General features: G+C 41.6%; 1 protein-coding gene across 5 annotated transcripts in view; it reads right to left on the reverse strand.

Moving 5' to 3' along the window:
* The window catches only part of NELL1 (neural EGFL like 1), a 291095-nt gene that overhangs the window by 118643 nt on the left and 157552 nt on the right, over positions 1-14900 (reverse strand). For all 5 annotated transcript variants that reach the window (XM_033928928.1, XM_033928927.1, XM_033928925.1 and 2 more), the window contains one exon: positions 3610-3735. In XM_033928928.1, coding sequence (XP_033784819.1) covers positions 3610-3735 — 126 coding nt within the window. The remainder of the gene's footprint in view (positions 1-3609; positions 3736-14900) is intronic.

The following is a 14900-nucleotide window of genomic DNA, read 5'->3' on the forward strand; positions in this document are numbered from 1 at the left end:
ATCTATGGTCTGACCCGGCGGAGGCACTGCTTATGTTCTTATGTTAATGCACAGGAAGTTTCATACTGGTGGATAATAAATCAAAATAGACCGAAAATAAAATAACTTGTATATCATGATCATCAATTTAAGAAAGGATTTTTCTTTAATAGGTAATGAGCACGCCTTGTTCCATCTACTTTTCCCCATAAGAAGTCTTACTGTCATATTCTGAATAACTTGAAAGATAAATTTTTAAGAAATACAGGTAATTGCGTTGCTGTACAAGAATATGGATGCCTCTAGCTCAACATTTTTTGTATGTGAATTATCCTACTCTAATGGAGGAAAAACGTTACAGAACGGAAATCCTAGTGGCATCGTAAAATGTATTATACTAAAGCGAAAAGTTAAGTACTCTAATTTGTTAAACCTACATGGTTGGCAGGCGTGCTCAATGCACCTGCTCCATTAGTCAGGTAATGAAGTCCCCAAGCAGCATGACCGTACAAAACTGCTCGATTCAACTTTGATGTAGAGGACCAGATTCTCCCCTCTTCTCTCTGCTCCAGCCTCTTCTCCTCCTTCCCTCCCCCCCTTACCATCTAAGCTGTATAGATTAGGAAATAAATCCAGTTCAGATTCTAATATTCTGACTCACAGGGATGGAAGGAACAGTCGCCCCTTGAACGTCGAGAGCAGCGCGGAACATTCAGCGCAGCTCCCTGCTCTATTAACCGCTATCAAAGTTTAGTAAAAGGGGGGGAGGGTAAGACAGCAAGTCAATGACATTTTCCATATTGAATCAGAGCAAAGGCCTTTGAAAACCAGCATCTCCAACCTTATATGTCATGTCTGTTTGTCCAAGTTAGATTGTAAACTCTTCCGAGCCTTTCAGTGATAAGTAGTATTATCATGCCACTTCCTGTCCAGGCGCTCCTTATTCAAGATCAGTCATTTGAAGAGTGGATATTGGACTTGATACTCCAGAGATTGCTCTAAATAAATGGTCAGTGCATTCATGTCTATCAAATTTTACTATTAATTGTAACAGGTGTACATTACAAGTTGTTCAAAATTCCATTATTCGAACATTGTTTGGGATTGGGAAGTATGAACGTTACTTCAGATATCATTGTATTGGCTGACCATGGAGTACAGAGAGAAGTATAAGTTGGTTTATCTAAGTGGAATCCAGAAAAAGGAGCAGTGTGCACCTGGTCCTCAAACCCCTCTTTATTAGTAACAATTAAAATATGTATGCAAAGTAGTCTTAAACAGTCACATGGCGAATAATAGCTTCAGATCAAGGACTCGACATGGACCGTGTTTTGGCTACACTGCCTGCATCAGGAGTCCCAAAAGATAAAAACAAACCAATAATGGGATCCGAATCCAGAAAAAGCTCCACCAGATCTTTCCTTGGTCTCAGTTTAAAAAGGGGCTTGCTGAGTTGTATGGGACACAGCCCACCCCTTCCTTCATAACTGCAAACCACAGCTCACCCTTCAGTTGAAGAAGATCGGCAGGAAGTACGCCTACTCCCTCCAGCCTGCTGCTCATGATATGAAGCTATTACTTGTCATATGTCTATGTGACTGTTTAAGACCACTATGCATACATACCGAGGCATGACTATAACTCTGACTGCATTCAAATACCTCGCAGTAATGTATATCGGCTACAAAGAGTTTGCAGATGTCATTGGCCTATTTCTTGCATGAAAGCAGACCTTGTGTACATAATAGCAGGTACCTGGCAAATAGGACCATTTACTAAACGTATCACATTATATTCCAGAAAAGTTGCACTATGCATCACACATAGATACCTCCTGCCATTTAAGACCAGACATTTATATCCCAATACTGAGTTTAACTGGTAACTTGCACCTTATTCGATGCAATGCCTTAGGAACAATGGTTCTTACATCTGTCCTTGGGGACCCCCAGCCAGTCAGGTTTTCAAGATATCCCTAATGAATATGCATGAGGCAGATTTGCATATAATAGAGGTCACAGGAATGCAAATCTGCTTCATAACCAATAGGAGGAAATATTTTATCACTCAGAAAATAGTTAAACTCTGGAATGCATTGCCAGAGGATTTGGTAAGAGTGGTTAGTGAAGCTGGTTTTAAGGTTTGGACAAATTCCAAGAGGAAAAGTCCATAGTCTACTGTTGAGACTGACATGGGAGAAGCCACTGCTTGCCCTGGATCAGTGGCATGGACTGCTGCTACTATTTGGAATTTTGCCAGGTACTTGTGATTTGGATTGGCCTCTATGAAGACGGGATACTGGGCTAGATGGTCCATTAGTCTAACTCAGTAAGGCTATTCTTATGTTCTTGAAAACCCAACAGGCTGGGGGGGTTCTCCAGAACAGGTTGAAGAACCACTGCCTCAGATTATTCTAGCAACAGAGTCTCAGGGGAAGATACAGGGGAAGATACAGCAGATGTCGTCAAAGAAAGAACCGCTGCAAACGACGAAGGTCTGATGAGGCTCGAGGTGGAAGCAGTAGAAGCAGGAGGAATCTTGGTAGGAGTCGAGGCCAAGGTCGCCTTTGAAGTCGAGGGATCAGAAGAAGAATCCATCTCGAAGAGCTTGTTTACCAAAATACAACGACGATTGAAGGCTCGAGGTTGAAGCGTAGCACAGTGCCGGCACGACTTCGGATGATGTTTTGGCCCAAGACACTTCAGGCAACGAAGTGCCAACCCACTGTTTCCAATCATTCTCACACCAAACTCATTACTTTCCTTGCCACTTGGGAGAAATAACAACTACATCTAACGTGAAGGCTGGGGTAAGACATTTAAGCCAGGACTGCAGCATTACTCTCTCCCATCAATCTCACAAATGAAACGCCACAAACCCCATTCGTGAGCAGGATCACCGCCAGGTGCGATCTGCTTTTCAAAGATTTAAGCGGACAGAATACTTATGTAGATTAGCATCTTGGAGGGTCACCGAAGTACCCAACTATGAGCGAAAATCTAATCTAATCTATTTCTGAGTCGCACATACCTAGGCAGGCTCAAGGCGACTTACAAAGACAAGAGAGAGGAGTGGAGAAGGAAGGGGAGGAGAGAAAGGGGGGAAATTTGGGCAGGGGAAGATCCGAGACGTTCAAGTGTCAAAGAAGTTTGTTTTCATTTTTTTTCCCGGAATGTGGTGTAGTTGGGTTCTGTTCTGGTCGCTTCAGTGAGGTCATTCCAAGTTTTCACTCCTAGGAAGTTAAGCATGGAGTGAAAGATTTGCTTGTATTGGAGATTCTTTGCTGAGGGAAGGTTTAGTAGTGTCCTGTCAAGGGTTCTGTAGGAGGACTTAAGTCTAATCCCAGTCAAAGGATAGAAAATAAGTTTCCATATCTGGTATATTTTTTTTTTCTCTCAATTAATCTGTAAATAGTGTTTTTTTCACCTTTGAGAGCAGTAGAAAGTATCAACAGTTGCCTCCAGCTACAATGGCTGCGAAAGCAGGAGAAAACCTCCAAGCCCAAAATTCCCCACTTTTCCAAGGCAATGGAAAATAACTTTACATTTTGCTTGGAACAGGGTCAAAAAATATTAGATATGCAGAATAAAATAAAATATCATTGTAGACAAATAATCTCTCCATGCTCACCTGTACATGAGAAATCATCCACACGGATAAATCCTGGAATGCACTCACAGCGGTAAGATCCCGGTAAATTAACACAGATCGTATTGGCATGACAGTAATGCATTTCTGTGGCACACTCATCGATGTCTGAGAAAAAAAAGAGACAGGAAAACCATAGATTTAAAAAAAATTGAAGGCTTTTAACATGGCATACTAGCAAATCCCGTAATGAGGGGATCAATATTCAGCCAAGGATGCCTAGTATTTTGCTGGCCACCATTAGTGTAAGGCCAAAAATTCAATGCCAAGCCACGCCCAGACTCCAGCATTAAATTTTCAGTTTTAAGGACTGGCTATACCATTTGGGTACTTAACTGGCCCACAGAAGGCTCCCAAAATAGCCAGTTTTGTGTTAGGTGCTAACCAGTCATTCTCAGAGGCAGAGCATAAGAATTACCATACTGGACAGACCAAAGGTCAATCAAGCCTACAATCCTGTACAAGAGTGACCAACCTAGGTCCGGGGTACCTGGCAGAAACCCAACAGTAGCAACATTCCAGAGCTGAGATTGTAATGTCATAATGCCTCATTCCACCAATGCCTAAGTGCCAACCTCAGCAGTGATGTCACAATGGCTTGATTGTCCTGTACTTGACTCACATAAGAATATAAGAGCTGCCATACTGGGACAGACTAAAGGACCATCAAGCCCAGTATCTTGTTTCCAACAGTGGCCAACCCAGGTCCCAAGAACCTGGCAGGAACCCAAAGAGTAGCAACATTCCAGAGCTGAGATTGTGATGTCATAATGCCTCATTCCACCAATGCATAACAGACAACCTCATCAGTGATGTCACAATGGCTTGACTGTCCTATAATTGGCTCACTTAAGAACATAAGAATTGCCATACTGAGACAGACTGAAGGTCCATCAAGCCCAGTGTCCTGTTTCCAATAGTGGCCAATCCAGGTTCCAAGTACCTATAGTTAGATCCCAACTAGTAAAACAGATTTTATGCTGTTTATCCTAGGAATAAGCAGTGGATTTCCCCAAGCCATCTCAATAAGTGCCACTGATAATGACTAGTTAGCCCCAAACAAGAGACTTAACTGGTCAGGAACTATGAACCATTTCTGGAAGGTTAAATCACTATTAATATCAACCATAATTTTCTTAAAAAAAATAAATAAATTATGAGACACGAAATCTATTTTATTAAATAGTAGCACAAATGCCAAAGATAACATTTAATTTATTCCTTAGATCCTTATTACAAAACACACTTTGGAATTTTTTATATATTTATTTAATCTTGTGCAGTGGCATTTTAGAAAAGTCCTTCAAATCAGAATTTAGACATCCAAGTTGGGACATCTGATGTTCTGCTAGTAACTTAGAAGAGGACCTGTTGACAAAGAGCCTGTTCTAAAACAGATGTCCATGTGCCAGTGATATAGAAACGTAGAAACATGATGGCCGACAAAGGCCAAATGGCCCATCCAGTCTGCCCATCCGCAGTAACCATTATCTCTTCCTCTCTCTATGAGATCCCACGCCTTCTTGAATTCAGGCACAGTCTCTGCCTCCACCACTTCTTCCAGGAGACTGTTCCATGCATCTACCAGCCTTTCTGCAAAAAAGTATTTCCTTAGATGACTCCTGAGCCTATCACCTCATAACTTCATTCTATGCCAGGGGTGTCCAATGTCAGTCCTCGAGGGCCGCAATCCAGTCGGGTTTTCAGGATTTCCCCAATGAATATGCATGAGATCTATTAGCATACAATGAAAGCAGTGCATGCAAATAGACCTCATGTATATTCATTGGGGAAATCCTGAAAATCCGACTGGACTGCGGCCCTCGAGGACCGACATTGGACACCCCTGTTCTATGCCCTCTCATTCCAGAGCTTCCTTTCAAATGAAAGAGACTCGATTCAAGCGCATTTAAATCACGTAGGTATTTAAACGTCTCTATCATATTTCCCCTTTCCCCGCCTCTCTCATCATCAGTGAATCAGAATATGTAAACATGTACAAAAGTTGAGAGGTTGGCACAGGTTTTCTACTTCCTTAGTTAGAAGAAGAGCTAATTAAATCATTTGTCTAATTGTCTAGCAAAATAACAATGAGAGCATATTATCATACACAGATGACATTCTCCTTCTCATCCCAATTGAGTGCGACTCCAGTGACACCTCTCAAAGAACTGCCAACAGCATAGACCAAGATACAAATGTGGGCCACACTCAAAAAGCTCAAACCGAACATAGCAAAAACAAAAGTACTGTGGTTTCACAGTTCCCTACAAACAGTCCCTGCAGGTGTCACCCTGTCCTCAGGAACTAAACTAGATATCAACAAAACCTCCAAAATACTCGGGGTCATGTTGGACTCAACCCTGTCTTATGAACTCCAATCTCCAACTTACGAAGAAAAACCTTCTATAGCATGAGACAACTGTAACTGATCAGACCCTTCTTCCACTTTCATCACTTCGCAATACTGGCACAAATGTTAGTACTAGAGAATGAAACAGTGAACCCGCTGAAACGGTGGTGGGGAAAAAGTGCTCCCTGTGGGCACAAGGACAAGGCCATCCACCGCCCCGTGGAGCGGTGAATGGCCTTGTCCCCGCAGTTAAGGGAGGGAACGTGTGCAGTCACCAATCGCGCCCGGCCCCCTCCCTCCTTACCGAATCTATCTCCCTCCCTCCCCCTTACCGTTGCAGCATTAGTAAAGTAACTTGCTCAAAACCGGCTGAGCCTGCCTGCAGTCGCGTGTGTGGTTAAATCAGCCAAGAGAAAATCTTGCCCTGAGACTGGCTCCTTCATCTGAACCTATTTATGGCCGAGTACATTAGCCCCAATGTAACTACACGTAATTCTCAAATATAATTTGTGATGTAACCCAGAACCCATGAGGAATAAGGTGGCTAAACCCAGTTCCCAGGAAGCTGAGCTCCCAATGCAGCAGTCTACTATGAACGTACAATAATTCCTAAACTTGGAATGAAGCAACCAGATGAATTTAGTTGTTAGAGCGATGCTTGCGAGGAGAGCTGTAGAATTCATCAGCTCTGAAGTACAGTGTAATAGAACTCAAATTGTAATTCATGTGTATAGATTGTGTGTCTCAGCTGAAATATTAAAGCCCAGCTTCAGACGGTCTTTTCAGGTGATAAAACGATTTGATTTATGCCTCTCCCTAGGTTCTTGAAGTTGTTGTTTTCTTTTAAACAGGTATACTTATGGTCTTCAAAATGAATCGTGACACAGCATAATGAAGCTCAGAATATCACAAACCTCCATCTGCCTCAGCTATGTCAAAACAGGAAGCACAAAGCTTCTGGGACAAAAACTTTGCATTGATGTAATTATGCTGGCAAACAAGGAAGGTAGCAGTGACAAGGTAAATAACAGATTACTGTAGAAGATAATACAGTTTCATTATGCAGAATGCCATGATATAATTAAGTGATAACACGCAATGCCTCGTAGGGATATACATCTCCAGCATTCAGAAGATAAGGCCTAGGTGTTTAAACAGCATGGCATTTTTATGCCTTGGGATATTATTATTAAAACAGGACTTGATTTACTTTACAAAGTAAAGCTAAGAATTTTAATGATGGACATTCTGTTGGGAAATGGAGGAAATCCATCACAGTTACTGTTGAAACACTTCGCATGTCCCAGTACAACAAATCGGTGAAAACCAAGAATTATAAAATATGAATTATGACTAGGGATGGACAACTGTTAACAAAGAAGAAATGTCAACAACATTCAACTGTCGATTCCCGTCACTGGCAAACAAAAATACAACACTTGGAGGGGGGGGGGTTGTGCTCATTTTTGTTTGCAGTGTTGGGCTTACTCCCGCCCCTAGTTCAAGTACCCCTTAAGAACATAACAATAGCCTTACTGGGTCAGACCAATGGTCCATCAAAACCAGTAGCCCGTTCTCATGGTGGCCAATCCAGGTCCCTAGTACCTGGCCAAAACCCAAGGAGTAGCAAAATTCCAGAATCTCAAAGATTAGCAAGATTCCAGAACCCCAAATAGGAGCAGCATTCCATGAGGAATCCCAAAGAGTAGCAAGATTCTAGAATACCCAGAGTAGCAACATTCCATGCTACCGATCCAGGGGGGAACAATGGCTTCCCCCGTGTCTTTCTCAATAACAGGCTAGGGACTTTTCCTCTAGGAAATTGTCCAAACCTTTCTTAAAACCATGATCTATGGGTGCCCATACAAGAGTTTGCATTTAGCAACTGAATTATAGTGAAAGAATGGAGATGTAGGTATGGATGGATGTTGATTTTTCACCCTCTGCAAATGGGATGGATGGGGGGAGGGAGTATAATTTCAAGGATTTCATCTTTTAATATCCTAAGCTTTGTGTTACTAGTGTTATGAGCAATTTAACGTGTTTCTCCTGCTTATTGTATGTTACTATATAAAATTTCAATACAATTTTGGAACTAAAAAATAAGTACAAGTCCTACATTTGAGCTATTTATCCAAGTTTTCAGTTGTCCACACCTGTGTTTCATCCAAGTCCAGGGTTATCATACAGAGTTCAATGGCCTAGCATTCTGGCAAGGACCGCCAGAAAAGTGGAAGCGTTGCAATTGTATACAGGTGCAACGGGTGGGGGGATGAGGTTTTTGGGTATTTACTTCTAAGGGGTGTCGTGCACAGTGAGATGGCCAAAAGGATGGTTTGAGGCAGGAGCTACAAAAAACATTGCATTTCTCAAATTGTTCCCAATTATGGCAGCTTTGCACATTTGGGATCCCAAGTTAGTTGACAAATCCATTTTGTTCAGATCAGAGAACTTTGCAGTCATAGAAGCCATAAACAGAGTGTCTTCTAACACCGTCCCCACAATTAATCAGCATATTGCCGGTGCAAATATTACATCGGGGAGCGCTAGGGAGGTAAAATTCCTAAACGTCATAAATGATTGCTTCTTGGAGCAACTGGTCCTGGAACTGACAAGAGGGGGGGGGGGGAGTTATTTTAGATTTGGTCCTTAGTGGAATGCAGTTACAGGAGTTAACTGTGTTGGGTCTGCTGGGAAACAGTGATCATAATGTGATCAAATTTGAGCTGATACCCCCAAAAAAATCTTCTGAGGAGGCATTTAATTTTCGAAAGGGCGACTATAAGAAAATGAGAAAAATGCTTAAAAAGAAGCTAAAAGGATCAGTTGAAAAGGTTAGGACTGTAAACCAGGAATGGATGTTATTTAAAAATACCATCAAGGAAGCCCAGACTAGATGTATTCCACATATCAGCAAAGGTGGAAAGAAGAGGAAACGCGAGCAGACGTGGTTAAAAGGTGAAGTAAAAGAGGCTATTAGAGCCAAAAAGAATGGAAAAGGGATCCGAATGAAGAAAATAAGAAGAGAGACACAAGCACTGGCAAGTTAGATGCAAAGCATTGATAAAGAAAGCTAAGAAAGAATATGAAGAGAAACTTGCAAAAGAAGCAAAATAAAAAACTCACAACAATTTTTTTTTTTTTTTAGGTACATTAAAAGCAGAACCAGGGGCAGAAGCATGATAAGAACAAGGGTTGGATTAGGAAGTATAGTGACACTTCTGGGCTGTACTCCAGGCTTACCCCCAGACCCTCCTCTTCCTTGCAGGCTGCCTGGAATACCCCTAGCAGCTCTGGAGTCTAGAATTTCCCCAGAAATTAAGCCCCGCGTAATGCACAAAATAAGAAATTTAAACTTTGCCCAATCTGAGAATTAGCTAATACTTCATCTCACCTATCTCCTACTCTCTCTATAGCCTAGAATAAACATTGTTTATTGGAAGCTTCTATAAACATAAGATTGTTGCATTCAAAAATCAGTCATCTGTTCTTATCTCTGCCCTCCTACGAGTAATAAAATTAAACTATTTCATCAGGATTCATCCCTTCCCATCCCCAACATGAATCATTTTTGCCCCCAAGGCTCCTTCGCTGTTTGTGGCCTATCTATGTCCATGGTATTGACTAGCTTATGTCTTCAAGTCCACACAGATGGTATCTTGAAATGACAAATTGTAGCTGACTCCCCATATAATTGATCTAGAGGCCCTGTGCCCTCGGCATGTTTTTAGCATGGCATTGTGAAGATATGTGCATCTCTCTCAAAAAGCTAAAAGCCAATATAAAGCTTGAAGTTCACATCTCTGAGACTCAAAAAGTAAACAAATGCAAACAATGAAAAGTGGCATAATTGGTTGTCCATTTGAAAAATACTGGCAACATGATGGTTGCAACACGTGAAGAGAAATGAGAACTTGAATGCATTAGCTTTATGGAACTACTGCGTAACAATATCAAGATATCCAGCTTATCACTATTTTTAAGATTTTTTAATAGTAGCTGACTCCCCATATTAACCAACATGGAGTTGAACCTAGTGGTCTGAATGTAAAGGAAGAATGAGCGAGTGAAAATCCTGTACAGTACTCCCCTGAAATTCACAGGGGTTCCAGGAACCCCTGCAAATTTCAAAAAAACGCAAATGCGGTTTTTCACCTGTCAAAAGGCAGGGGAGGCAAGCGAGGGCAGCTGGAGCGTCGGCGGGTGAAGAAAAATCGCTCGCGGTCTGCTCTGACTGCCTCTTCCTGTAGTAAAGTCGGGCTACACCAATCAGGAGCTGCTTTGACACGCAGCTTCTGATTGGTGTAGCCCGACTTTACTTCAGGATGAGGCGGTCGGAGCAGACCGCGAATGAGCGAATTTGCGATTCGCAAACAGCAAATTCGCAGGGAAATGACAGTATACCCCTTTCATTTTTATTCACCAGCTAGGGCGGTCGAGTTTTCTAAATCTGAAACGTGCTGTGAATCAAATCCAGAGTTTGTTTTGTTTGTTTTTATTCATTTATAACCTGCTTTTTACAGAGCGGCTCACAATAAGTAAAACACACAGACATTCATGATACAAATCTAAACATGACCATTTCAACGACCAGCGCTCACATCATTACAATATTAAGTGCCCATATTTCATACTGCAAAACAGATGTTTCTTCAGTAGTTTCTTAAAGTCACACAAATTTCCCTGCTGGCGTATATACGTTGGTATTCGATTCCATTCTTGACCTCTACAGGAGAACATACTAGTTCCAGAGCTCACCAGCTTAAGACGTTTAACTGGAGGAATGAACAGTTCAACACGAGTAACTGAATGAAGTTTTGGTAATGGGGCATATGGAAGAATAGATCCCAAACATGCTGGGGCCATACCACGCACACACAAATAGACCATCGCCAATAGTCTGTAGCATACGCGGTCTTCCAATTTTAGCCAATATAACTTAACGTAAAACTCTGAGTGATTAAGTGCTAGTCATTCCAGTCTGGAGAACGGAAACAGCAGCAAAGGGTCAGTATGTTCCAGAAGGATAGAATAACTGTTTAAATTATGCTAATAACTCCCTTGACAAAGAGAAGAAAAGCTTTTAATACGTGCGCCTGTCAATACTTCATCCTTACCGTAAACAAGAGAACCCACAGTGCCCCGAAGTACCTTTGCTTTGTACTTTGCTCAAACTTCAGAAGTAAAAATAAAAGCAATTTGCAAGACTCAGCTGTTAGATAGGTTCTCTTTGATTTTTTAAAACAAGGTAAAGCCCTACCATGCAAACACACAGACTGTTAACAACTGTTTCTTTTGTTTGCGGAATTGGGCTCTTTCCACCCAGAAACAAAGCAGCACCTGACTATTTTCCGTTCCCGATCAACTACAATAAAGGGATTTTTTTTTTTTAAACTCTAGCAGCCAAGAGAAAAATCATTTTTATTTTACATACGGTATCTTCAAAAACTGCTGTTTCTGCACATACCGGGGTGCAATGGAACCCAAATCATTTTCATCCATAATGCCAATCACAAGCACTCAGAAGGCTGTGCTTTTTTCACAAGAGTTTTCTCATGCTGTGTCCTAGGGAAAATGTCTGAAAGTGGAACAGTATGATCTGGCTGCATCCTGCAAGAAAGAAAGGCTCTATGTGCTATTCATTCTTTCCTCTACATTGTAAGCTGTGCGCGGAGGGGTCTTCACACTCTTACCTTTCTGCTTCTTTCTCCATTCTCGCTCTGGACCCCCCTCACTATTCCAGCTTCCTCTCTGCTTCCTTTCATGTTTCCTTTCTATTGCTCTGTGTTTACTGTTCCTGCCGATGCTTTCCTTCCAGAGGAGACCCGAGTCATTATAGTTTAGGAAGTTAACCTAAGCGTGATTTTAAGAGATGTACAGTATAGTCAAGATACCATGCGGATCCTTCTGATGTGGCTAGTAATAAGCAGATTCTGTGACGGTAATAATAAAAAAAAAAACCAGTGCTTCCTTCCTTCTGAGTTAAACATTTCTTCCAGTATGGGGTAATTTATTTAAGTACTCAAGCATTTTTCTCTGTCTGTCCTGGCAGGCTCACAATCTATCTAATGGACCTGGGGCAATGGGGGGATTAAGTGACTTGCCCAGGGTCACAAGGAGCACCGTGGGTTTGAACTCATGACCTCAGGGTTCTGATCTATAGCTTTAACCTCTACGCCACACTCTTAAGAAGTTTTAGCTCCAAGCAGGGTTCTGGGATGGGGTGTGAATTGAAACAGGCTGATCACTAGATCCTCAAGCATTTTCCACAAGGGGGTGGATGGGTTTTATACTAGGCTTTGCAGCTTTTTTTAAAAAGAGGTCCCAACAGCGTCAGGATGAAATATTTCACGCTGACGCTCTGGGGAAAATTTTAACTGAAATAACATGGCTTGCAGAGATGACCACAAGCATTGCACCAGGTTTGCAAACTGAGAAATAGCATGGATCAGAAATTCCAGGCATTCTTAGACAGTTAGGGACACTGTATCACAGCCACGGATTTACTGAACTACCAGTTCCAGTGCTGATACACTTGTAAGAAGAAGAATTCTACGTGACGGGTACCTGACAAGATATTCCAGTACACTTAACATTGTAGGTATCATGTGGTTTTTTTTTTTTTTTTAATAGCTTTCAACATTCTCTGAAATTGAATTGTAGGGAGCCTTGAAGTCTATCTTAGCTCTAAGAAATGAAACAGAATGGAAAAAGAGTCTTTCCCTTTCTTCTCATTTTTTAAATTTAAAAATACCCATCCGCCGCTCCACTTCTCTTTGTGCAGTTGGAAGATGCCGTCACTGAGGAAACATTTCTCTCCTTCAGCTTATAATGTTAGGAAGTCAAAATAACTCTTTGGGATATAGAGCGACAGGTTCATCAAAGAGAATGGAGTTGTTCAAACAAAGCCAAGCACCTGACCGAGGTGGGTCGATTCTGAGGGCCTAAAGTTAGGAGAATTTTCAGTCAAAAACTTTAATGCAATTTTCCAGGAATCCAGGCGAAGTTCTAGCACTGAAAATCACAGCGATATTCCTCCAAACTTGCTTCAACCAGCCTCATCATGATCAGTTTTCTAGATGCCTCAGTGTAAGAGCTTGGTGAATACGAGGGGAAGGGGGTTTCACTGAAGAATATCTAGACCCCTAACTCTTCCAGTTAGGCACCTAGGTCTTTCCATTACTGCCCCCCATCCCAGCAGAGCTTGTATCCATGTCCTATGTAAAAAAGATGCCCTTTCACCCCTGGTGGAGCAAATCAGGATGTCATTAGAAAAGTGCCATTTGTCACTGAATGCACTAGTCTTATATACTCTGTTTAAGTGTTTGCAGCCCATATGTCATGGAGGAGCATTTCATTTTCAGTAGTGCTTACACGTTTGAAAAGTTTCATTCAGATGCCTTCCATTCATATATAAAAGGCTGTCAGTTTCTCCTTGTTAGGATTCACCCCTCCTCCAGTGCTTTCAATTCTGCTAAATAGAGGTTTTGTGTTAATGGGTTTTCTGTATTTGTAAATATACATTTATATCATTGCAGTCGTATGCAATTTATAAAGATATAAAAAGATACATAGTCAAATGAGACTGCATTTGCTAGAAAAATGGAACTGCTTCATTAAACTGCTTGCGTGTTCTCTAGGCCTAGAAATGGCGTGTGTGGGATGTGATGAAGAGGATGTGGCAAAGAACACAGACTATTTTAAAGCAGAAAAAAAAATTAGCTTTGTAATAATCATTTAAAATATTAGCACAGGAGTCTAGCGTGACATCTCTTCTCAGGATCCTTGGCGTTTTTGTTAGTTTCCGGGTGTTCAGTCCACTACAGAGGCTTTTTCCACCTTCACCCATCAAGATGGGCTCTGCTCCTGCCACAATGTGATCAGTCTGCATGAGGCAATTGGAATTGCCTGTAACCCAAAAGAGTGGTGTCTCTTAGCCCTTTCAGGACCATAAGGATCGTAGGCCAATTTTTGTGGTTTTGATGACATTTTTATGGTAAAAAGGGCTTGCAGATGCCAAAAAATTGATTTTTTTTTTGTGAAATATCATTATTTTTATTTAAAAAAATCACACTTCTGGCTTATGGACAGTGTGGCAAGTGAATCTTCTCATCAATCTAGCAACGACGCTAATGAATGAATGTCGGAACCAGTTTGTTTACATAAAGGCAGTATCATATGGAATCCGTACATATCAAATTTAGAACTGTAGACTATCCCAATCAAAATTTATAGGATTTTAAAGTTATGGGACAAATATGTCCCTTGGTCCTGAAAGGGTTAAGAACATAAGAATAGCCTTACTTGGTCAGACCAAAGGTCCATCAAGCCCAGTAGCCCGTTCTCACAGTGGTCAATCCAGATCACTAGAACTTGGCTAAAACCCAAGGGAGTAGCAACATTCCATACAGAATCCCAAGGAAGTAGCAAGATTCTGGAATCCCCAGAGTAGCAACATCCCATGCTACCGATCCAGGGCAAGCAGTAGCTTCCCCCATGTCTTTCGCAATATCAGACTATGGACTTCATTGACAGCTCATCCAGAAACAAAGCCGTGCTGCTCCATAACAGGAATCCATCTGTTCCACTGGCTCACTCAGTGCACCTCAGAGAGGATTACAACAGCATTAAGACCTTACTAGGCACCTTGAAGTATGATGAGTATGGCTGGGAGGTCATCAGAGACTTAAAAAATATAGTAAAATCACCTTAGAGGTCCATTAGGAATGCCAAGTTTCCCTGCTATCTCTGCCTTTGGGATAGCAGGGACACAAAAGTGCACTACCAAAGGCAGGACTGGCCATAGCAAACCGAGTTCTCTGTGGGAACCACTGGAAGGTGCTAATGCCACCACTGCACATCAAATTAGGCTTAATTACATTACATTACATTAGGGATTTCTATTCCGCCATTACCTTGC

The sequence above is a fragment of the Geotrypetes seraphini genome, chromosome 19 (genome assembly GCF_902459505.1).
Source record: "Geotrypetes seraphini chromosome 19, aGeoSer1.1, whole genome shotgun sequence".
Lineage (NCBI taxonomy): Eukaryota > Metazoa > Chordata > Amphibia > Gymnophiona > Dermophiidae > Geotrypetes > Geotrypetes seraphini.